At 41.4% G+C, this 26,220-nt stretch overlaps 1 protein-coding gene across 10 annotated transcripts in view; it reads right to left on the minus strand.

The window, feature by feature from the left end:
- The window catches only part of ANO4 (anoctamin 4), a 434,080-nt gene that overhangs the window by 401,740 nt on the left and 6,120 nt on the right, over window positions 1–26,220 (minus strand). For 8 of the 10 annotated variants that reach the window (XM_027542020.1, XM_027542022.1, XM_027542023.1 and 5 more), the window contains exons 2-3: window positions 14,242–14,325; window positions 5,770–6,021 (exon numbers count right to left, since the gene is read on the minus strand). In XM_027542020.1, coding sequence (XP_027397821.1) covers window positions 5,770–6,021; window positions 14,242–14,325 — 336 coding nt within the window. Of the gene's footprint in view, window positions 1–5,769; window positions 6,022–14,241; window positions 14,326–26,220 lie in introns of those variants that run through there. The other 2 variants (XM_027542029.1, XM_027542025.1) reach the window with 1 other exon arrangement.

Genomic DNA, 26,220 nt, shown 5'->3' on the forward strand with positions numbered 1-26,220 from the left:
AAGTTTGACTATAAGGACACACAACCCATAATTGCTCTGGGATCAGTCTCCATGCACTGCCCACTGTTTGGAATACTAGTTCCTCATTTGAACAACCTCTACTCAAATGCCTGCCCTTCTACTGTGACATCTTCTACCCAGCCAATATTCTAGAAAACCACAGATCACCTTCCAGAAAGCCAGGACAAGCGGTTTCACTTATTACAACTTCCCAACATTAGCAGGTTAACCATGATACCTACTACATTCCATATAAACTTTACTAGGAAACATTCCATCACATAAAATTAAAGTTGAATTACCCCTGCAGGGATGTTTTGACAAAAGGAAAACGTTTTAAAGACAGAGAAATAAGGGGGTAGGTACCCATTCCATTTTTGTTTTGTTTTAATTTATTTATTTTAATTAGAGGCTAATTACTTTACAATATTGTAGTGGTTTTTGCCATATATTGACATGAATCAGCCATGGGTGTACATGTGTTCCCCATCCTGAACCTCCCCCCACCTCCCTCCCCATCCTATCTCTCAGGGTCATCCCAGTGCACCAGCCCTGAGCACCCTGTCTCATGCATCGAACCTGGACTGGCGATCTATTTCACATATGGTAATATACATGTTTCAATGCTATTCTCTCAAATCATCCCACCCTCGCCTTCTCCCACAGAGTCCATAAGTCTGTTCTTTACATCTGTGTCTCTTTTGCTGTCTCGCATATATGGTCCACTCCGTTTTAAATATCATATAAAATGTTCAATTAAAACGAGAGAGGAAAGAAGAAACAGCAAACAAATGCAATGAATAGAAAGCAGTTACAAAGCAGTAGATATTTACCCAGCTCTATCAATAATCACTTTAAATGTGAATGGTTTAACTATATCAGTTAGAAGACAGATCAAAAGAATGGATAAAAGCAGAAGTCCAGAGAACTGCACTGGACTGAATTAGTATAAATCAGTGGTTCTAGACTAGGGGCTTCCCTCATAGCTCAGTTGGTAAAGAATCCACCTGCAATGCAGGAGACCTGGGTTCTACTCCTGGGTTGGGAAGATCCCCTGGAGAAGGGAAGGGATACACACTCCAGTATTTTGGCCTGGAGAATTCCATGGACTATATAGTCCATGTGATCGCAAAGAGTTGGACACAACTGAGTGACTTTCACTTTCATTTTCCCGACTAGGGGCAATTTTAGAATCAAGAAGACTTTTGGCATTGTCTGGAGATATTTCTGGTTGTCACAATTGGCATCCATCAGGTAGAAACCAGAGATGCTACTAAACATCTACAATGCACAAGACAGCCTCCATAACAAAGAATTACTCAACCCGAAATGTCAATAGGGCCAAGGTTGAAAAATTGGTATAAGTGAACAAGAAAAGACCTATATGCAGCATGAGATAGAATTTAGGAAGAGTCAAAGGACACAAAGAAACATAGAAAAAGGAAAATCAAAAGTGTGAAGGATATACTTTATCAAAGACAGTCCTGGAAATGTCATAAAGGTGGGGGCCCACTGCAAGGTCAAGGTACAACATATAAGAAGAGAAATGCAAAGGAAGGAGGCAGTGTTAAGAATTGATGATGAACATGGGACCATGGCACATACACTGCAGACGGTTAGCAGCATTCCTAGCCTCTACCCATTCAATTCAGTGCAGTAGCTCAGTCGTGTACAACTCTTTGCAACCCCATGGATGGCAGCACGCCAGGCTTTCCTGTCCATCACCAACCCCCAAAGCTTGCTCAAACTCATGTCCATTGAGTCAGTGATGCCATCCAACCATCTCATCCTCTGTCTTCCCCTTCTCCTCCCACCTTCAATCTTTCCCAGCATCAGGGTCTTTTCAAGGGAGCCAGTTCTTCACATCAGGTGGCCAAAGCATTGGAGTTTCAGCTTCAGCATCAGTAGATGTTCATAGTACCTTCTGTCCCATTGTATCAACCAAAAATACCTCCAGACATTGACAAATACCCATGAAATAAAATTAACCCTGGTTGAAAACCATTCTTCTAGAGGGATCTTTCTAAATTAAACATGTATTTCTTCCTCTCTTTATTTCTTTCATCTTAGCTTTTCTTCTAGGCTCAAATTCCTTCTTTTCTAAAATAGGCTCTTCAGGGGACTTCCCTGGTGGTCCAAGGGCTAAGATTCTGCACTCCCAATGCAGGGGGCCCCAGTTCAATCCCTGTTAAGGGAACTAGATTCCACATGCTGCAACTAAAAGTTAAAATCCCACAACTAAAGACCTGGCACAGTCAAACAAATAAATTTTTTTTTAATAAAAATATTTTAAAAAATTAAATAGGCTTTACAGCCATTCTTCCAGTAGCTGTGCACTGGGTACACCTTCCCAGTCTTTCTCCAAAAATGTTCTAATGCTGACCTCCCTCTTCAATGATCACTTAGCTGGGTTCAGAATTCTGAACTGACCATTACCTCTTTCAGCACTTTGAAGATATCGATTCACTGTCTTCTAGCCTCTATCATTATCATTGGAAAGGCTTCCTCCTTAATTGTTTCTCATTCGTGGTAAATCTGCTTTTCGCCTCAGATTGCTAAGGTTTTTCTCTTTGTCTTTTGCTGACTCACCACAATATGTTTATACGTGGATTTATTTTTACTTATTCTGCTCGGCATTACTGTGTTTCTTGAATCAAAATATTTCTGTCTCTCAATTCTGGGAAACTCTCAGTGATTATCTTTTTAAAAATATTCTCTCTCTCCATTCTTTCTCTCAACAGAGATTTTCAAGTGGGAGGGAAATGGAGAGAGGGAGAAAGAGTGGAAAACAGAGGAAGAGATGAATTTGGAAAAGCTAACCCCAAGGACATAGAAGAATTAAGAAGTGGGGAGGCTCCTCTAGTAGAGATCATGAGAGCTGGAGTGAGATAATGCAATGGGGATGGAGAGGATGCTCTGAATCAGAGGCACTCTAGAGTAGACAATGCACATGTCAGTCAGCTGGCTGTGAAGGCTGATGGCAGCAGAGCGTTAAAACATGAGGACACCCAGTATCTGCCCTGGGGTCTGCATGGACTGTGGCACCATTAAACAGAGTTGGAAATTCAGTCTGAAAACTGTAGGAAGCACTCTCCTAGAGTTAAAGTGACTTATCTTACCTCAGAGTTTTCTTCAAACTAGCAACAGAATCAAATCTATATGTGTGTATGTGTGTGTATGTATATATGTATACATAAATTAACTTTATTATTGAAAACAGGAAGGAGAGACTTCCTTGGTGGTCCAGTGGCTAAGACTCTGTACTTCCAATGCAGAGGGTATGGATTCAATCCCTGGTTGGGGAACTAAGATCCCACATGCTGCAAGATGCAGCAAAAAAATAAATAAACAAACAAGAAAGAAAAAATGAAACTGGAAGCTTTCACACCAAAAAAAATACAATTAAAATCAATAAACTGCTGTAAGAAATCAACAAATGCAATAATTAACCTATAGATAATCATAGTTGAGACTCACAGAAGTTACACCAGAATCTATAATATTCTATTATAAAATACTACACGCTTGTTTAATGTATCATTGTCAGGCTTACTTTGTAAATACACAAATTATTATTACTAAAAACCAGTTGCTTGTAAAAATTCAACATTTTATTGCTAAGAGAAAGTTCCTAGGATTGAAGAGAAATATGGGCTTTTCATTTGTTTCTGAAAACCTACAAGTTAAAAATAGAAACCTCCTCCAAAAATCAGACTGTGAGGCTCTATGGAAAAAGGAAATGAAAAGTCAACTCAAAGGGAAACATGTTAAAATGCTAATCTGGCAGCTGCCATTTCACATTCCTCTTTGCCACGAAATGCCATAACCTCGAAGCTGCCCGGGCCAAAGCCAGCACTTTTCTTAACTTCGGATTTTACTCAACTTTTTAAAGCAGGCAGAGTCAGTTTTCAATCATGATAAATCAAAGTGCAGGAGATTTCAAACATAAATATGGAAAATGTTCATACTTCAGATCATGATTTCTCTACTCTCCAATTGACCTTCAATCAGGACAACCAGAAAGATGCTCAGGTTTCCAGAGCTAATGGTATGCAAATATCCCCCAGCATCCTGCAATATCATCCAGCCACTTAACCAAAGACACTTGTGTGTCATATTTGTGACACCCCAAGGTGTGTGTGGGAAACTCAGGAATAAAAATCTCAGGAGGGAGCAGTCTGCAGAAAGCAGACACTGAAGCTTGCTCTGTGCCATGCCCACAGCATCCCCTGGATAGAGCCCAGGCATCTTCATTTCTAAGCAGCTGGGGACTCTGAACATTTAGTGAAGTCTGCAATCCACTGTTTAGAGACTGCTCTCGATCATCTGGAAAGTCTGCAATATCAGTGTCTCATCTCTAGGTGGCAGCATCTGTGAATTTGTTGAATATCATTGTGCAATGTTGAGTGTCAACCTTCAAAAATTTATCTCCAGAACAGAAATTACGCATTGAATTTCTCCGCCTAAACCATTATCTCTAAGTGTTGTATCTGTAGGGGGAAAAAAATAGTGGCAGGATAGATTTTGCATATTTTAAACCTCCAACTCAAGACTCTAGAAATGTTTAATTAACTGACCATTCTTGCCTAAGTAAAGCTTTCCACAACTCAAAGTATAATGGAAGCAATAAATTTCAAAGTAAGATGCTGTGAATATTCTTCTTGCCCTGACTGTACAAGTCATGAGCCCCAAAGATCACATAGATCAGTGGTCAACATTTTTTGCAGAGAGACACATGGCAAATATTTTAGGCTTTGCAGACCATAACATCTCTGTCACAATTACTCAACTCTGCCATTGTCACCTGAAAGCAACCAGAGACAAATACATAAGTGGTTGTGTCCCAATAAAACTTTATATATGAATACTGAAATGTGAATTTCTCATGTCTCAAAGATTATCATCCTTTTAATTTTTTCCCACAGTATGGTCTGAATGTTTATATCCCTCTAAAATGTATACATTTGAAATCCTAATGCCTAATATGATGGTATTAGGAGGTGGGACCCTTGGGAGGTGGTTAGGTCATGAAGGTAAAGCCATCATGACTGGGATTAGCATTCTTATAAAAAAGACCCTACAGAGATCCCTCACCCTTTCTGTCATGTAAGGACACTATGAGAGGTCTGTGACCCAAAAAAGGGTCCTCACCCAACTATGCTGGCATCCTGATCTCAAACCTCCAGCCCCCAGACTGTGAAAAATAAATTTGCTTTTTTTATGAACTACCTGATCTGTGGTCTTATGTCATAGCAGCATGAACAGACTAAGATACTGACCATTTAAAACAGAAACTATTTTTAGTTCTTGGGCTGAAAAAAGAACAAGCGGCAGCCAAGATTTGGCCCATTGGCAGTGATGGGCAGACCCCTGACATAGATCAAACTGGTGGAGCATCACATGTTGATGGTAACTGACTACCAACTTGATTGTATTCAAAACTTTCTTGAATACAAGAGTTTAATTCAAGATAGATGCCTTGTCGCTAAGTAGAGAATAGAAATTAAACAAACAAAAAGTCCTGGAATTCTGATTTAGAGTTGATTTCCAGATGACATCATACCAAACAGAACTAATGCTTAGGTCAGATATTTCTGAACACATCTAACCTTACTTCTGATACACCCAAGCTATTCAAAGGCCAGCAAATACGGGAGAATTGTTGGGGTCCACAAGCAGAAATACAGGTGCAATCCTCAGTAGGCAAATGCGTGAAGGGCTCTTTAAACACAGTGTCCTGACTCTCCAACAGGAAACCACCACCGTTACCTGTTGTGTCCTGGCTCAGGGTTTCCTGGCTGCTGCTGCTGTAAGAAGGCACTGGAGTGATGGACAGTGAGGCTGGGCAAGACAGAGGCGTGGCCAGCTCCGTCTTGCGAGTGAGGGATCGGTGATACACTGGGACGCCTGCATCTTTGGAGATGAAGAGAGGCAGATCTGATGGTAGGGTGGGTCTGCCTTGTGCATAGGGATTTTTCCAGCGGGTGAGCCCAATTGCAACAGGCCCTGCAACATCATAACCTGGCAAGACAGACACATAAGGTCAGGATCAGCAATTAAAACATCACATCATCTTGCCTTTTGTATTTCCCCGAAGTCTTAGCTGTGAGTCAATAAAACACCACTTGAGATAAGGCTTCATGTTACTAATAAGCAGGCAGGAAATGTAACCAATGTATGTTTATCAAGCACATACTGTGTGCTGGGTGCCCAGTCTTTGTCCTTCAGGAGTTCAGAGTCTAATAAAGGAGATAAGACTTGTGATTATAATGAAAAAATAAATGAAGGTCTATTACATTCTGGTTTCCCTAGTGGCTCAGATGGTAAAGAATCTACCTGCAATGCCACAGATCTGGGTTCGATTTCTGGGTTGGAAAGATCCCCTGGAGAAGAGAATGGCAACCCACTCCAGTATTCCTGCCTGGAAAATCCCATGGACAGAGGAGCCTGGAGGGCTACAGTCCATAAAGTGGCAAAAGTTGGACACAACTGAGCAACTAACACTTTCACTGTTATTACATTCTAGGTACTTTACAAAAAGTGACTGTAATATTCACAGCAATTATACAAGGATGTGTTGTTCAGTCACTAAGTCATATATGAGTCTTTGAGAGCCCATGGACTGCAGCACGCCAGGCTTCCCTGTCCTTCACTATCTCCCGGAGTTTGCTCAAACTCATGTTCTTTAAGTCGATGATGCCATCCAGCTATCTTATCCTCTGTTTCTCCCTTCTCCACTATTTCAGTTTTATGGATGAGGAAACTGAATCTTCCCTAGGCCAAGCAGCCAGTAAGTGCCAGGTCTGTCTGGCTCCAAAACCTACGTTCTTTCTCCTAAATTACAACTAACAAGAATACAAAGTGAGAGGAAAGAACTAAAGCAGGACAGGAACACTCCTTAGGATTTGGGGAGACAAAGCCCTTCTCAGTAGAGGAACTACGTCATGGAAAAGATGGCATGAACTTGGCCTTCTAGCTAAGGGTTGTAGTCTAGAACAACCAGAAGAACAGATTTATTCTGTAGCTATGTTTTGTTAGCCTACATTTTTCTTAATTTGAAGCAAAATTAAAATTGACAACAATAAAAATCTAGAGCAGTTTTAACAAAAATCCAGCTTTCTGTTATCTCTTTTAAAATCTCTTGATTTTCAGGGCTTTCCTGGTGGTCCAGTGGTAAAGAATTTGCCTGCCAATGCAGAAGACACAGGTTCAGTTCCTGGTCCGAGAAGATCCCTCATGCTACGGAGCAACTAAGCCCATGCATCACAACTACTGAGCCTATTCTCTGGAGCGCATGCTCTGCAACAAGAAAGGCTACTATAATGAGAAGCCCACACACAGCAAGGAACAGTAGCCTCTGCTAACCACCGCTAGAGAAAGCCTGCATGCAGCAACGAAGACCCAGCAGAGACAAAAATAAATAAATAAATATTAAAAAAAAAAAAACCTCTTGATCTTCCCCTAAAGATCTAGCAATACTGGACTGCATTCCCATGTGGCAACTGTCAGCTGAAGCAACCACAGAGCAACTCTACTGAAGTGGAATAAAGGAATTCCTGTCTGCCACAGTCCCCACCCCTCCTTAATGCCTTACTCCCAGCCTGCTTCACTTAATTTATCTTACATGCCTGACCTCTGCAGGCCTTTGCATCTGCAGCCAAGATAGAGAATTTAGAAATGCAATGTAAGTATAGTCAGGAAAAAAATAAAAATGCAAAGGTAGGTTGATGCAAGATAGCTGAGGGTCTTAAATGCCAAGGTAAGAAAATTGGATTTTACTTATTAGGCAAAATGATAGCTCTAAATAAGTTTTTGAAGTGGGGACCGGCAAAATCAAACAGACTGCAGCAAAAGCCAGAAACTGTCCCTGCTTCCTCTGGTGCTGATTCCTTCTGGGAAGCTTCCTCTGACTTCTCAAAGCTGACTTAACCAAGTAAAGAGAGGCCCTGGAAAAGGTGCTGGGTGTAGGGACTGGAGGTGTGAGGGGAGACAGTCCAGATAGGGGAGAGGGTATTGAGGGACCAAGAAAGCCCTAAAGGGGCAACAAGGTGGGGGGCATGCCTGGATCCTGAAGACCTGACAGTGGTGTCTGGGCAGCCCTCCCACATATGCATGAAACCACTTGAACACAGACATGTGTCAGACTGGGCTTCCCTGGTGGCTCAGTTGGTACAGAACCTGCCTACAATACAGGAGATCTGGGTTTGATCCCTGGGTTGGGAAGAGCCCCTGGAGAAGAAAATGGCTACCCACTCTAGTATTCTTACCTAGAGACCCCATGGACAGAGTAGCCTGGCGGGCTACAGTCCACAGGGTCACAAAGAGTCAGACAGGAGTGAGCGACTAACCCTTTCACTTTCGTGTGTCGGACAGTCTCTGCTCATACTTCACAGCCAAGTGTTCCTTTTTTCTATGTGTCTCCCTCATGAGCTGAGCATCCTGCAAGGTCAGAGGGTATCTTAATCATCTTTGAAACTCCCTCCCAGTGTTTCTCTATTTGGCTCTTTATCCTGGCATTCAGTAGATACCCACTCTTCACAGAACTCTTCCTAGACCAGTGGCAAGGAGGTGACATAGAGGCTATGATGTAGAAGCTAAGAAAGCATTACTAAGGGACCAAATCTAAGTGTTGGCAGCAAGAAAGGAAAAGAAGTCCAGTGAGATATACAACAATAAGATGGAAAGAAAGGAGTCTGGGGCCACCAGGTGGCTTTGTCCGGCAAGATGTCAGAGAAGACTTATGGCAAACAGAAAGGTGAATTTCCCCATCCTCACAGTGGCCATCAGAAGGACTGGCCTGGCAAGGGCTGAGGAAGGTTGAGTGTGTTTTTAGACAGGAGGAGATAGAGTTTTACTGGAAAACAAAGGCAATGAGGATCAGGAGACATGGGACCAGAGCTGTAAATTTGGGAAGCAACTACATTGAAGTCACAGCTGATGCCAAGAAATGAACACTCTATTTCACTGTCATAAAATGATAAATCCCAAAACAAAACGATAAATCTACTAGAAGTTATGATCCTGTCTAACGCTTACTGGCAATGCACTAAGGATCTATCAGCACCACCTCCCTTAAACCTCACAATAACCCTGTCAGGAACGTACTAATATTCCCATCTGACAGATTAGGAAACCAAGGCTAAGGAACATTATTACTTTCCCAAGGTCAATAACGACACAGAAATAACAGAGTCAAGCCCAGGTTCATCGAATACAAGTGCTCTGGTCCTCAAAGCTACCCTGCCTCGCTAAGAGCACAGGCAACAAGAAGGATTCTAGAAAATGGAACCAGGATCTGTTTCCCCCACAAATTTCTCTGAGGTCACTTATTCCTTTCCAAACAATTTTTCATAGAGGGATCTCAATGGACCAGAATTCACAAGGAAAGGGAAATGCTGACACACTTGAGAACATGCTAACTGGACTATCTGAACTCTTCTTGGTTGGTCATCTTCCTAAAAGGTGAGTAAATGGAATGTAGTGAGATGAGGGGCTCCTCTGGTGAGGGCTATGGAGCCCCTGAAGATAATCACAGAGAATGCTAATTCTCAATGTTCAGAACCTCAGTGGAGCCAGAGCTGCAGTGGAAGCTGAAGCAAATGCTACTGACCCCAGGGCTGCCCCCGATACTGTTTGTTGGACTAAATCTCTGATGCAAGTGTGTTTGTCTTGCGATCAATACTCTTGTATCTCCCATAGCTCCTACAAGTGTACTGGGCCATAGAAATTCGAGGAGGCTCCATTTAAATTGATGTTCCATTATGTTTTTATTAAAATTGTGAAAATGTATTACCTCCTACATACACCAGAGAATCCTTTTACAAGAAGAACAATTACAGGACCATGTTTTCCCTTGCCTCATTGTTTCATTCGGAAACTCGATTAAGCACCTCTTCTTCTTTCCATATTCCAAGCTCCTTGGAAGTCATTATACAGAACAGGGTGTACAATATTTATCACACACTGTGAAAGCATTAGACTTAAAAGTCCGAAGGAACTCTGGATTATCAGGTTTTACCATTTCTTTCATAAAGTGATAGCTTATTTATAACATGCTTAATTTTTAAAAAATATTGTTCACAGTCCTTTTTTAAAGTTTAGGACATTTCTACATCATTTAATGCAGAAATGGAGTTCATTAGCAAATATATTAATTCACGTTATTGATACAAATGAGCTATAATAAGATCTGCATAATTATAATGGAATAGAACCAGACCAGCCAAAATTTAATAGCAGCAATGAGGTCACAGTATATTGGGTGGTTGGTTGTCCAACAGCTGGTGGACAGCTGGAGTCCAAGTGTCCAAGAGGCAAGTAATAAGAATGTCACACTGGTAGCCTACTCACTCTCTCGTACCCATCACCCTGTTTCCAGGTGGGAAGTGGGATAGAAGCAGGGGTCCTAGCTCCCTTTGAGTTACATGTCAACATTCTCACTCACTAGCCCCCAGATCCTAAAAAGAGACATGTAAGGAACACTCAAAATTATAGACGGTCTTGAGAAAAAAACATGATGTTAAATAACTTTAAAATTCTTAAATCTCTCATACATGGTAAAATGGGCATTTACTAAAAATATAAGGAGTTTTTACAAGGGTCTCACAGATAAGTAGAAATTTTTCAGAAGGAGTCATTTTTTCTGTGGATTGGATTTTTTGGCAATTCTTTTGTCAGGACATATGCTATGCTAAGTCACTTCAGTTGTGTCCGACTCTGTGCGACCCCATAGACAGCAGCCCACCAGGCTCCCCCGTCCCTGGGATTCTCCAGGCAAGAACACTGGAGTGGGTTGCCATTTCCTTCTCCAATGCATGAACATGAAAAGTGAAAGGGAAGTCACTCAGTCGTGTCCGACTCTTAGCAACCCTATGGATTGCAGCCTAACAGGCTCCTCCGTCCATGGGATTTTCCAAGCAAGAGTACTGGAGTGGGGTGCCATTGCCTTCTACAAAGAACTACATTAATAGAAGTCCAGAAGTGTGCTGTTTTCTTAAATGAAATTCCCTCACAGATGAGACACTTGAAGTACAGGAGATGAAAGAAAACAAAAAGAGCTCTAAAAAAAAAAAAAAAAACTGCTAGGTGACTCAGAGATGTCCTCCCTCCAGTACTGAGTATAAAGTTGTTAATTATTTGCTATTTTTACTATAAATATTTTTAAAGAGTTTGTACTGGACAGAGTGTGGGCAATGGACATGGCCTGATTCCGGTGCATCCCCCATGTCATCCTCCCACAGAGTCAAATTTTGTTTGGGAATTCATCCCACCCACACATAGCCCAGTGACTGAGGGCAGGCAGATCTAGCCCTCTCCCACATCCACCTGGGCAAGGATGGGTCTAAAGATGATCTTATCTCCTTTGCCAGGGATTGGCTGAAGGGTGGTCATGTGACCTAATCCCACCCAATGAGAGAGGCAGACCCTGCAAGGGAAAGTTTCAGCTCCTCAAGGGCATGCCTGAGGAAGGCACCGACGCTCCTTTCCCTCTGATCACTGTTGTGTCTCAGTGCAATTCCTGGACCATCTGGCTGCTACCACAGAGATAGATTCTCCTAGGAAGGCAAATGGAAGGTCTTTCACAGTATCATTGAACAGCTTAATCAACCAGTCCTCCCAACAGACTTTCCTGTTATGTGAAATAATATTGGGTTGGCCCAAAAGTTCATTGAGGTTTTTCGTAAGAGTTTTAATTTTCCTTATGGGTTCAGCTGGTTTGAGTTTGTTGAAACAGAAGCAACATTCAAGGGCCCATCACCTTCTGAGAAAACTGTGTGTCATACCCACCTCTTCTTCAGAGGTGAGTACATAGGTAAGAACCTGTCACATGGACTTACTTGGCAGAACTGTGGATAAGAATCCACCTGCTAATGCAGGGGACACAGGTTTGATCCCTGGTCCAGGAAGATCCCACATGCTGCAGAGCAACTAAGCCTGCGCACCACTAGAGCCTGGGAGCCGCAACTACTGAAGCCCATGCACCTAGAGCCTGTGCTCTGCAACAAGAGAAGCCACTGCAGTGAGAAGCCTGTGCGTGGCAACAAGCAGTAGCCGCCGCTCTCTGAAACTAGAGAAAAGCCTGCACGGCAACAAAGACCCATCACAGCCAAAAAATATTCATAATGATAATTTTTTTAAGACCCTGTTACATGAGTTTCTGAGGGCTACCGTAACAAAAGGCCACAAACTAGGTGGCTTTAAAAAAAAAAAAAAAAGAAAGAAAGAAATTTATCCTCTTACAGTTTTAGAGCTAGAAATCTGAAATCAAGATTTTGGCAGGGCTGTGCTCTCTGAAGTCTCTAGGAGAAAATCTGTTGTTTTCATTTTTCTTAGCCTCTGATGTTGCTGGAGATCCTTGGAGTTCCTTGACTTGTAGATACATGACTCTAACCTTTGCCTCTTATATGTGTCTCATGTGTCTCTTCTCCTCTGCTTACAAAGACACCAGTCACATTGAATCAGAAGCCCCACCCTAAGTGCATATGTGAAGTGAAGTCACTAAGTCGTGTCCGACTCTTTGTGACTCCATGGACTGTAGTGTGCCAGGATCCTCCGTCCATGGGATTTTCCAGGCAAGAAGACTGGAGTGGGTTGCCATTTCCTTCTCCAGGAGATCTTCCTGACCCAGGGATTGAACCTGGGTCTCCCACATTGTAGGCAGACGCTTTACTGTCTGAGAGTAATGTGACCTCATCCTAACTTGGTTACATCTGTACACACCTTATTTTCAAATAAGGTCAATTCACAGGTACCAGAGGTTAAAGCTTCAATCTATCTTTGGAGAAACAAATTCAGTTAATAACACCCTAATGTGGTGGCCACAGTTGACTAGACCCATGGCAATTTCACAAGAGTGACGTCCAACAGGAGTTGGATTACCTGGGCTCAAATCCCAGCTCTTACCATCCATGTGTTCTTTCTTACTTACTTTTTAACTTTTTAAGAACTCTGTTCCCTCATCTGTAAAATGGAAGAAATAACAGCATCCATCTCATGGGATTGTTATGAGGATTAAATGGGTACATACAGGAAAAGCACCTAGAACAGCGCTTGGCATAGAAAGCTCCCATATGGTTTTCACCATTTAACCCTCCACGTTCATTGACAAGTGTCTTAAGAGACATCTCTACTCACAGTTCATTACTCCTTATTCAAGGCCCTGTACCTGGCTTCCCTCCCATCATCCACTGACTTGGCTCCAGGGATGTTACCAGGGTAGATATCTAACTTTAACCTTCCTCAGTCTCCCCTTCTAGAAATTCTCTGGGCTTTTCAAGAAATGTGCTTCTCAGGTCTTCCTATTACTGATATTGTTTCTATCCCAGTTGTACTTCCCCCAAAGAGTACTGCTAGGTGAGCATGTTATGTTCCGCTAGGATCCTACTGTATCTGCAGGGAGTCCTTCATCTGGGAGGGAGGGACAGAGAGCCACATGCCCCAGGCTGCAGACTTCAAGTTTCTGAGGAGGCCATGTGCTATGACAGGAGATTTTATTTCTGAGATGTAAGGGGACAGGGCAGCTGGTACACACAGAATCCCCCAAAGCATAGCTAGCATTCAGTAACACTAATTTGTTGTTATTTTACACATGTATGCATTACATTGATAGGCAGATTCTTTACCACTGAGCCACCTAGGAATAGGGCTTCCCTGGTGTCTCAGACAGTATAGAATCTGCCCGCAGTGCGGAAGACCCAGGTTCAATCCCTGAGTCAGGAAGATCCTCTGGAGAAGGGAACAGCAACCCACTCTGGTATCCTTGCCTGGAGAATCCCCATGGACTGAAGAGCCTGGCGGGCTACAGTCCACGGGGTTGCAAAGAATCAGACACAACCGAGCAACTTTCACTACTATGCATTAAATTATAGGAAACATACTATTTGCTATTGTGATATAAATTTTCTTTTTAAAATAAATCTTAAAACACTAAGTCAGTTTTTATATTAAGTACATAATAATATAGGTGATACACAAATGAAAGAGAAAGCAAATGATGGAGAGTTAGGGAAACCCATGTTTTTTTAAATCTCTCTGGACCACATTAGCTCCAACCATCTCTATGCAAAAGTAATAAGGATCCACAAGAGGGCGCCCCAGCAAGTTGAGTCCACAAGCAATTGCCCTGATCCTGAAAATAAATTCCACGGCGTTTACATTTTCTACTCACTCCTTCCTTAGCCCCACACCCCAACCCTTTACAAGTAATAATAATTTTCATTAAAACAAGACTCAGTTGCTCACCTATAGTGACCTGGCTGACACAACTGTAGTAGCTGCCGGTCGTTGCAGAGGAAAGGTTATAACTCCCACTGCTTATATCTTTGTCTGTTAAGAAAATAAAAGAGGAGGTTAATTACATTCTGATAAATACCATAACCACAAAGTAGATTTATGACTGCTGGTAAATAAACCAAATATCTGTGTCCAGGAAACTCGTACTCATTCATTGGTTCATTCATTGCAGGAAGTGCTAGGGGCCAGGCATTTCGAACATTCTGACAAACAACCCAGATTGTCACATAGACAATTTCAGTTTGGTGCCACTGTTATTAAAATGGGAGGAGGGCACTGGGAGAGGACTGTATGACCAGGTGAAAAAACACCTAATCCAAACTAGAATGTATCAGGTAAGGCTTTGTGGAGGAAGTGACATCTGAATTAAAACCTAAGAGATGAATACCATCCAGCTAGGAAAAAGAGGGGTGCATTGAGGGGAAAGACCCAGGCAGAGTGCTATCATCATGTCTAGAAACTCAGAAGTCTCAGCTTTGTGAGTTAAGAGCTAAATACAGTAAAAGAGAGATGAGCAGCGGCTGGACCACAAAGGGTCTTTATAAACCACATTAACAAATCTGGATGCTGCCAAGAGAACAGGATTCCATTTTCATTTCAGAAAGATCACTTTGAGGCAGCAAGGGGAACAGACAAGAGGAGTGTGAAAGGAGAGGCAGAAAGACTGCTTTATGAGGCCACTCAGTCATCCTGAGAAGAGGTAGTGGTGGCCAAATCATGGCAGGACAGGCAATGGAGACAGAGAGTGAGTTCAATTCCCTTCCAGGCTCGAATTCAGCCAGCTGCCATGCAGACTTCAGTACCGTGAGCAGACTGCGTTCCAGGCAGAGCAGCAGAGACACCAAACCTCCCGTTTACATGGCATCTTAGCATTTCCAGCCACCTTGTCTCCCGCACGAGGTGGAGCAGGGCAGGTGTCACCCCATGTCTCTGATGGAAAAGCTGAGGCTCCAGGTGGCTGAGCACCTTTCCTGAGGTCACACAACAGCATGTGGCAGAGCAGAGCTCCAACCGAGATCAGAACTACTTTAAAATGTCTATGAAAAAGGAAGGGCATAAGTGACTTTAAAATATCAAAAACAAGGATTTCCCTGGTGGTCCAGTGGCCAGGACTCCATGATCCCAAGGCAGGGGGTCTGGGTTCTATCCCTGGTCAGGGAACTAGATTTTACATGCCACAGCTAAAAAATCCCACATGCTGCCACTAAGACCCGGCACAGTCAAATGAATATTTTTTAAAAATATCAAAATAAATATTATTTAATATAACACATTACAGGTTAGAGACAAAAAGTTATTATAAGAATGGTTGTAAAACTGACCTGAAGGAAATATACAAATATTATATGCCACATGATACCAGGAAAACTCATTATGAAATTCTGATCTACAATGTTAAAAATTACAGGTCTGAAGGAGAGAAATAATTAAGAATTAGTCAAATGTACTCAAAGAGAAAGGGTTTTTAGAAACATGCGAAGTCATATTTTAAGAACAGTAATGCAGACTGTTAGAGAAGATGGCTTTGCAGAAGAACACTCTCGGAGGAAAGACCCGCAGGTGCCTAGGCAGAGAGAACAGGAAATGGGAGTCATCCGCAGGGGTGTCTGGATGTGCTTGTGGTTTGAAAGCAATTGGAGAGTATTGGCAAAAGCAGGTAATGAGCCAGAGGCCAGAGAAGTAATGGGAACCCCTAAAGGCCACATCAAGGTCACTGTAGGTCCACAAACAAGGAACTAAACAATTTTTAATGTGGAGAAAATAATTCAAGCAAGTTCATGCAACCAACTTCTTCTCTAAGAAACCTTCCCAGACCATCTCCCCTCTCTAGTGGGCTTCAGGCACAGTAGACACTCCAACAGTATCATGCATGCGAGATTGTACTCTATTATGGGTACCCCTAGGGCTTCCCTAGTGGCACAGATGGTAAAGAATCCTCCTGCAATGAGGGAAACCTGGATTCGATCCCTGGGTTGGGAAGATTCCCTGGAGGAGGGCATGGTAACCCACTCCAGTATTCTTGCCTGGAGAATCCCCATGGACAGAGGAGCCTGGCAGGCCATAGTCCATGGGGTCACAAAGTGTCCAACAAGTCTCAACAGCTAAGAACAGAGCGGGTTTACCCCAAACCATGTGCTTGTCAAGGGCAGGTCCACCCATTATTCAATTTGTTATTTCCAGACCTTAGTGCTACGCCTGGAAAAGGTGAATCCTCAATATATGTTCATTGTTTGAAAGAAAGAATAAAGGAATGCATGAAATTAAAGAAAAAATACATGACCATTTCCCCTTCTTATGAACTGTAACTTCAATAGAGGTTCAAGGAGAAAGAGCATTTGGCTAGGAGTCAGCAGACCTGAGGTCTGAAGCCCCAGCTTTGCTGCACATGAACTCTGTGAACTTGGTCAAGCTCTTGACTTCTTTAGTCCTGATCTTTCCATCTGAAAATGACAATAGTGCTTATCTCACTTTTCCTGGGCTAGGGTGGGGAGGTAGACGAGGATGAGGTATGGTTAACAAAAATAAATCAGCCACACAAAATGCATAGTTAGCAAGTAATTCTATATATATTTGTGGAATCAGCTGAATCAACAACACTCAGACCTAAAACATATCAAACTACAACTACTCTAAAGTTGTCATTCCTAATTTTTAAAAACCCTTCACTAATGATCTGCCCTTAAAATATTTTGGAAGTGAAAAGGGACAAGGTCAACGGCATCAAAGCGTGGGGAGAGGTGACAGGAGAGATTCAGTAGCCACAGAAATGATTATGAATGGTGAGAAGAGAAAAGGAATGAAAAAGAGAAGAACACTGAGAATTAGTAATCAACAAAGAAGCAGAATGTTTGAATTAGCAATGAATGCCTGGGAAGAGGCTGCGCATACATTTGAACAGGAAAAACTACTGAAATTTGAGTTTAATCTGAGTGGTAAAACTAGGGCATAGTTTTGCAATATTTTGAAAAGAATCAAAGAGCAATAATAAGTACAAAAAACTAAGGTAGTTTTGGTACAAAGTGACTCTGTAAAGAAGATGTTTTCCTATATAAGAATTAAAACCAAAAAATGTGAGAGGGCTTGACTATCCATTTAATCTTTTAGGAACAAACTGCAGTTAAATAAAATTAAGTAAGGGGCGGAAAAACTTGAGCCTATGAATGAGGTTAATGAACTCTGTGGGTTTTGGAGTCAGTAATCTACATTAGCGGAGAAGGTGATGGTACCCCACTCCAGTACTCTTGCCTGGAAAATCCCATGGGCGGAGGAGCCTGGTAGGCTGCAGTCCATGGGGGCTTCCCTGGTGGCTCAGAGGTTAAAGCCTCTGCTTGAAGAAGGAAATGGCAACCCACTCCAGTATTCTTGCCTGGAGAATCCCATGGATGGAGGAGCCTAGTACGCTATAGTCCATGGGGTCGCAGAGTCGGACACGACTGAGTGACTTCATTCATTCAATCTACATTAGACACCTGGTTCCACCCCTTGAGCACACTGTCTCTCAGTGGGTCTGTTTCTGTGTATGTACAATGGGAATAATAATTTTACTTTATAAAATAATACACAGAAGGTGTACAATTAGTGTTAGCTTTTGGGCTTCCTTAGTGGCTCAGACAATAAGGAATCTGCCTATCAATGCAGAAGACCCAGGTTCGATCCTGGGGTCAGGAGGATCCCTTAGAAAAGTGCATGGCAACCCACTCAAGTATTCTTGCCTTGAGAATCCCTTGGATAGAGGAGCCTGTCAGGCTACAGTCCATGGGGTCATGACGAGTTGGACATGACTGAGCAACTAACACTAACTATATTTAAAAAGAACAAAGGTACTTATAAAATGGAATACCATCTAGCAAAGGAAATGAACAAAGCAAAGCAACGCAAAATACTATCAACAGACCTCACAAACATAATGTTTAATGAAAGAAGCACATATATCATACCCAAATGATGTATGACTCTATTTATGAAAATTTCAACAACAAAACTAAATTGAATTATTTATAGATGCATACATAGATGGTAAAACTGTAAGGAAAAGTATCAAAATAATTAGCACAAAAATAATTAGTCAGCATGGTGATTCAATTTGGTAAGAAAGAAAACCCTTTGAATTGTGAGAAAGTACAGGGAATGTGGGTATGTACCACAGTGCTGGGAATGTCCTGTTCTTGACCTAGGTGGTGGTCACAAGGTATTCATTTTATAATTATTTGTTATATTATCAATCTGTCTTGACCACCTGTCTGTATATACAATAGCTTTTTTACAAAAATAAAGAGGGACAGAAATTACAGTAGGGCAAGATGTAGAAATGCAAATTCTGTACAAAATGTCTAAGAAAATAAAATGGTTGTGGATTCATAAAACAGTTGTCATTGACTACATACTCCTTGTCAGGCACTGAGCTAAAAATTCATTACTTCATTTCCATCATTATTTCATTTGTGTTCCAAAAAGATTCCTTTAAGATAGGTATGATTATCCTACTATCAAGAAGCTCACAAAAGTAGAGAACTTGCCCAGAATCACACTTCGGGGAAGTCACAAAGCTGGAATTAAAACCTAGGTTTATTGGGCACATACCCTGAGAAAACCATAATTTGAAATTATAAGTCAGTTCAGTTCTATCACTCAGTCATGTCCAACTCTTTGCAACCCCATGGACTGCAGCACGCCAGGCCTCCCTGTCCATCACCAACTCCTGGAGTTCACTCAAACTCATGTCCATTGACTCAGTGATGCCATCCAACCATCTCATCTTCTATCATCCCCTTCTCCTCCCACCTTCAATCTTTCCCAGCATCAGGATCTTTTCAAATGAGTCAGTTCTTTGCATTAGGTGGCCAAAGTACTGGAGTTTCAGCTTCAGCATCAGTCCTTCCAATGAATTTTCAGGACTGATTTCCTTTAGGACTGACTGGATTGATCTTCTTGCAGTCCAAGGGATTCTCAAGAGTCTTCTCCAACACCACAGTTCAAAAGCATCAATTCTTCGGCGCTCAGCTTTCTTTATAGTCCAGCTCTCACATCCATACATGACTACTGGAAAAACCATAGCTTTGACTAGATGGATCTTTGTTGGTAAAGTAATGTCTCTGCTTTTTAATATGCTGTCTAGGTTGGTCACAACTTTCCTTCCAAGGAGTAAGCATCTTTGAATTTCAAGGCTGCAGTCACCATCTGCAGTGATTTTGGAGCCCAGAAAAATAAAGTCTGTCATTGTTTCCACTGTTTCCCCATCTATTTCCCATGAAGTGATGGGACCAGATGCCATGATCTTAGTTTTCTGAATGTTGAGTTTTAAGCCAACATTTTCACTCTCCTCTTTCACTTTCATCAAGAAGCTCTTTAGTTCTTCGCTTTCTGCCATAAGGGTGGTGTCATCTGCATATCTGAGATTATGGATATTTCTCCTGGCAATCTTAATTCCAGCTTGTGCTTCATCCAGTCCAGCATTTCTCATTATGTACTCTGCATATAAGTTAAATAAGCAGGGTGAAAATATACAGCCTTGACGTACTCCTTTTCTGATTTGGAACCAGTCTGTTGTTCCATATCCAGTTCTAACTGTTGCTTCTTGACCTGCATACAAATTTCTCAGGAGGCAGGTCAGGTGGTCTGGTATTCCCATCTCTTGAAGAATTTTCCACAGTTTGTTGTGATCCACACAGTCAACGGCTTTGGCATAGTCAATAAAGCAAAAGTAGATGTTTTTCTGAAATTCTGTTGCTTTTTCGATGATCCAGTGGATGTTGGCAATTTGATCTCTGGTTCCTCTGCCTTTTGTAAATCCACCATGAACATCTGGAAGTTCATGGTTCACATGCTGTTGAAGCCTGGCTTGGAGAATTTTTGAGCATTACTTTGGTAGTATGTGAGATAAGTGCAATTGTGCAGTAGTTTGAGCATTCTTTGGCATTGCCTTTCTTAGGGATTGGAAGGAAAACTGACCTTTTCCAGTCCTGTGGCCACTGCTGAGTTTTCCAAATCTGCTGGCGTATTAAGTGCAGCACTTTCACAGCATCATCTTTTAGGATTTGAAATAGTTCAACTAGAATTTCCTCACCTCCACTAGCTTTGTTCGTCGTGATGCTTCTTCTTAAGGCCCACTTGACTTCACATTTCAGGATGTCTACCTCTACGTGAGTGATCACATTATCGTGATTATCTGGGTCATGAAGATCTTTTTTTGTATAGTTCTTCTGTGTATTCTTGCCACCTCTTCTTAGTATCTTCTGCTTCTGTTAGGCCCAAAGCATTTCTGTCCTTTATTGAGCCTATCTTTGCATGAAAAGTTCCCTTGGTATCTCTAATTTTCTTGAAGGGATCTCTAGTCTTTCCCATTCTATTGTTTTCCTCTCTTTCTTTGCACTGATCACTGAGAAAGGCTTTCTTATCTCTCCTTGCTGTTCTTTGGCATTCTGCATTCAAATGGGTATATCTTTCTGTTTCTCCTTTGCACTTTGCTTCTCTTCTTTTCACAGCTATTTGTAAGGCCTCCTCAGACCTCCTCCTCAGACCTCAGTTTTGCCTTTGTGCATTTCTTGGGGATGGTCTTGATCCCTGCCTCCTGTACAATGTCACGAACCTCTGTCCATAGTTCTTCAGGCACTCTATCAGATCTAATCCCTTGAATCTATTTGTCACTTCCACTGTATAATTGTAATGGATTTGATTTAGGTCATACTTGAATGGTCTAGTGGTTTTCCCTGTTTTCTTCAATTTAAGTTTGAATTTGGCAATAAGGAGTTCATGATCTCAGCCATAGTCAGCTCCCGGTCTTCTTTTTGCTGACTGTATAGAGCTTCTCCATTTTTCATCCCAATGTTCACTGAAGCACTATTTACAATAGCTAGGACACTGAAGCTACCTAAATGTCCCTCAACATAGGAATGGATAAAGAAGATGTGTACATATATTCAATGGAATATTACTCAGTCTTTCAAAGGAATGGAATAGTGTCATATGCAGAGATATGGATAGACCGAGAGACTGTCATCCAGGGTGAAGTCAGAAAGAGAAAAGGAAATATATAATATCATCTATACATGGAATCTAGAAAAATGGTACAGATGAACTTATTGGCAAAGCAGAAACAGAGACACAGATGTAAAGAAAAAACTTATGGATACCGAGGAGGGGAAGGGGAGGTGGGATGAACTGGGAGGTTGGGATTGACATATGCACACTACTATGTATAAAATAGATAATTAATGAGCACCTACTGTATAGCACAGGGAACTCTGCTCAGTGCTCTGTGGTAGCCTAAATAGGAAGAAAATATAAAAAAGAATAGATAGATAGATATAACTGATACATTTTGCTGTACAGCAGAATTTAACACAACACTGTAAAGCAACCTGATTTTGTTACAAGAACATACTGATCATAAGTATACGCAAAATAATTTGAGACAAATAAAGTTGGGTTAAGTTTTGTCATACATTCCTGTTAAGGTGGCCTCTGAAGACAGGGTCCATGATTTGATGTCTATCTCATTCTCTTTAGAATTTCATCAGATAAATGACTGTCAAATATGTAGCACCAGATACACTAGGAGCCCACCTAACCCAGCTCACATTAATAATCTGTCCTCCTTCTGTCTTTGCTTCTGTTCTCAAATATTGGCTTAGAATAAGACAAACCTAGTGCTTTTTTAATTAATTTTTTACTGGAGACAGATGATGAGTAAGAATGGGAGAGGGAAATTAACAAAAAAATTCAACTTGGAATAAATGAGAATTAAAGTATAGGAAAAAATAAGACAAAGAGAAAATCTGAAGTAAAATGGTAGAATTAAGTTCAAATACACTAGTAATAACAATACATGTAAATGATCTAAATTTGCTATTTAAGATATTGTGAAATGGATTTTGAAAACAAACAAAAATCAACTAAGTGCCATTTATAAGAGAAACACCTATAACAGAAGGACACAGAGATGTTGAACGTAAAAGATATAAAAAGATACAACAAGCGTTCATCAAATAAAGCTAGAGGTGCTATGTTAATTTTATATGAAAAAGGTTTTAAGACAAAAAGCATTTTTAAGCATAAAGAGGGGCAATAAATAATGATAAAAGGTTCAGGAAGGTTTGATAAAAGGTTCGATTCTTCAGGAAGATATAAAAAAGGTTACATCTGAGCTATTTAAGATAAAATAACCTCAAAATATATGAAGCAAAAATTAATAGAGCTACAAGGAGAAACTGACAAATCCATCATCAGAGGGGAAGATTTTAACATACTTAATAACTGGTTAAGCAAGGAAAACTTTAGTGAAAATATAGAAAATTTGAGACTGCAAATCACTCAGGCATTTGTTAGAGTGAAGAGCTTGATTTATAGCTCTGGATGGGCCTAGAATTCTGCATATTTTTCAGCACTATTGAGATACAATTGACAGTCGCATTTCTAATAGAATCCCAGGTGATGCCAGTGCTACCAGTCTAGGGTCTCCAAGCCCCGGTAAAATCCTCCCCTGGAATCCACAGTCCACAAAGTCTGGGAGAACATCTCACCCACAAGAAAGGGAAGACATACTGAAAAAAAGAAAATATTTTCATTAAACCCTTAAAAACATATTAGAAATCTGCTGATATGGACAGATGAAACTCAAGAATTACCAAACTGATAATGACACATAACTATTGACATTATCAAAAAATTCACAATTTGTTTAATTACCACTCTACAGTAGTATACTAGAAATAACATTTAACTTTTAAAAATATATATTTATTATGTGGAGAGTGAGCTACAACTGCTTACCACATCGTTAACATGTTTCTTTTTTTTCTTTTTGCAAATCACTTAAAATTGTTTATAAAAGGCTCTAGAAAATCCACTAGTAAGAAAACAAAATATCAATCATGTAGGTGGGATGTGTGTCTATATGTGCATATGTATGTTCCTTAGAAATACTGGTGTGATTTACTCCATGTCTGCTGTGTATTTTATAGGCTTACAGAAAAGTTTAATATTCAAGGCCAACCCTTTCCTCCTTGCTGCTATAGCCTGTATCTCATCCCTAACCTCCCTGAGCCTCAAATTCCTGCTTTACATTGTGACTGAAATTCATTCATTTAAAAAACACTGAGTGCCTACCACACAGAGTAGCTGCAGGCTGGCCCCAGTAGGAACTGGTGCCTTGGAAAGTCCCCCTACGGTGCTGATGAATTAACCAAAGTGTAGAGCGTGCTTCACTCCACAGAGCTTTCCCCACAACAGCAATAAACACACCAGAGCGCTGTGTACTATAATGCTCCAGGGCTTTCTAGGTTTTCATAACATTTTCGTCTTTGCTTTTTCATGTGACGCTGCAGCAGCATCAGGAGACAGGCAGGGCAGGGACCAGATGTAATAGCAGTAAGTTCCCAACATACAAACGAGTTCTGTTCTAAGAGCGAGTTCAAAAGTCCCATTTGTTTTTAAGTCCAACAAAGTTAGCTGAGGTACCCAACTAATACAATCCTATATAGTACTGTGCTGTAACAGGTTTATAATACTTTTCACACAAATAATACATAAAAAACAAACACAACAAATAAAACATTTTTAGTCTTACAATACCGTACCTTGAAAAGTACAGTAGTACAGTACAATCCCTTGGACTGCAAGGAGATCCAACCAGTCCATCCTAAAGGAAATCAGTCCCGAATATTCATTGGAAAGACTGATGCTGAAGCTGAAACTCCAATACTTTGGCCACCTGATGTGAAGAACTGACTCATTGGAAAAGACCCTGATGCTGGAAAAGATTGAAAAGGAGAAGGGGACGACAGAGGATGAGATGGTTGGATGGCATCACCGACTCGATGGACAGGAGTTTGAGTAAGCTCCAGGAGTTGGTGATGGACAAGGAAGCCTGGTGTGCTGCAGTCCACAGGGTCACAAAGAGTTGGACACGACTGAGCAACTGAACTGAACTGAACAGTGCAACAGCTGGCATACAGAGATTGGCACCAAGTGAACAGGCAAGAAGAGTTACTGCCTGGAGGAGGCAGAGGGGGTGGGAGATGATAGAGCTGAAAGATCATCAGCAATAGGAGATGGAGGACAGGCTGCAGTTTCACTCACACCTGACCTTGACGGAAAGCATGTTTGCATCTTTGAAAGTTTGCAGCTTGAAGGTTCGTATGTAGGGGACTTACTGTACTATGAATGGTTCTCTCCTCTGCATCTCCCACTGGACCTGAGCTAGACCCAAACTCCTGGAGGGCAAAGTCAATGCTTATTCACCTGTGTCCACAGTGCCTGGCTCTGCCTAATACATAAAAGGCACAATAAATGTTTGCCAAAGACTCTAGCAATCTTTCAAATACTTCAGTCACCATTCCTGCATTTTAAACACGGGGCCCGATATTCGTTATCTCAGCTTCCCTTTGATTCCACTCTCATAGACACAGTGGCAAAAAGACTTTCCAGGAATCCTAATTAGAGAAAAGCCTTTCCTTTCCTTTTGTTTCCTCCTTGTACCTTTTTGATTCAGTGTTGAAAAGCCTACATTCTTTGTCATTTTTTCCAGAAGGTAAATATCCATACCTCATTATTCACAGAGAAAGCAATGGCACCCCACTCCAGTACTTTTGCCTGGAAAATCTCATGGACGGAGGAGCCTGGTAGGCTGCAGTCTATGGGGTCATGAAGAGTCGGACACAACTGAGCAACTTCACTTTCACTTTTCACTTTCATGCGTTGGAGAAGGAAATGGTAACCCACTCCAGTGTTCTTGCCTGGAGAATCCCAGGGACGGGGGAGCCTGGTGGGCTGCCATCTATGGGGTCGCACAGAGTTGGACACGACTGAAGCAACTTAGCAGCAGCAGCAGCATTATTACAATGTAATAAGATTTATGAAAATGGTTTTTAATTTTGTTCTTACTTCCAGAACCCACAACAGTGCCTCACACATAGTGAGCACTCACAAAATATATGTTGAATTGTTTGTTCTAGAAACTTTGTTGGTAGCCACGAACAGTTTGTTTAGGACTAAGTTCTAATAGAAAAATCCACATGTCTATTACAAAGAACATCATGTTTTAAAGGAAAAGATTAAAGTGCTTCTTCACAGGATCAAAATAAAATTTTAATTTTACCCCAGGAAGAAATTTTTTAAGTGTGAAGGGCTGAAGGTCAAAAACTAATCTGTGCAGGCTTCACTGCAGCTTCTTAATCAAAAAGGATCCTAATCAATGTTGACCATGAATGACTGGATTGCATAACAACAAGCATGCCAGTTGGTGGAAGACAAGAACAAGAGACGCCTTCAAATAGCTCCTTAGATTTTTTTCGCAGCTAAAGCATGACTTCTAGCCTACTAGCATACTTCAGATTTCACCTCGTAGTGTGGACGCTTCTGCTCTGTTGTTCATTTCTATTTTCTGAAGGATAAAAGTTCTGTTGTGTACGTGTGTGCTCAGTTGTGTCCAACTCTTTGTGATCCCACTGACTGTAGCCCACCAGGCAACTCTCTCCATGGGATTCTCCAGGCAAGAATACTGCAGAGAGTTGCCATTTCCTACTCTAGGGGATCTTCCCGACCCAGGGATCAAACCTGTGTTTCCTGCATTGGAAGGTGGATTCCTTACTACTGTGCCACCTGGGAAGCCCAGAAGCTTTGTTACTTATTTGCAAAAGGAAAATGAAGCCTTAAAAATGTCTATGTGTGTACTACCTTCTTCTATTGCCCATTCAGTCTTTTAGTTGAACAGACTGGCAAGGACTGTTCATCCAGTATGTGCCAGCTGCTGGGCTAGGCACTAGGGACTTACCTGGTGGTCCAGTGGCTAAAACTCTGTACTCCCAATGCAGAGGACAAGGGTTTGATCACTGGTCAGAGAATCAGGTCTCACATGCTGCAACTAAGTGTTCCAATGCTGCAACTGAAGATCTTGCATGCTGCAATGAAGTGCCAAAACTAAGACCCGGT

The sequence above is a fragment of the Bos indicus x Bos taurus genome, chromosome 5, assembly GCF_003369695.1.
Source record: "Bos indicus x Bos taurus breed Angus x Brahman F1 hybrid chromosome 5, Bos_hybrid_MaternalHap_v2.0, whole genome shotgun sequence".
Lineage (NCBI taxonomy): Eukaryota > Metazoa > Chordata > Mammalia > Artiodactyla > Bovidae > Bos > Bos indicus x Bos taurus.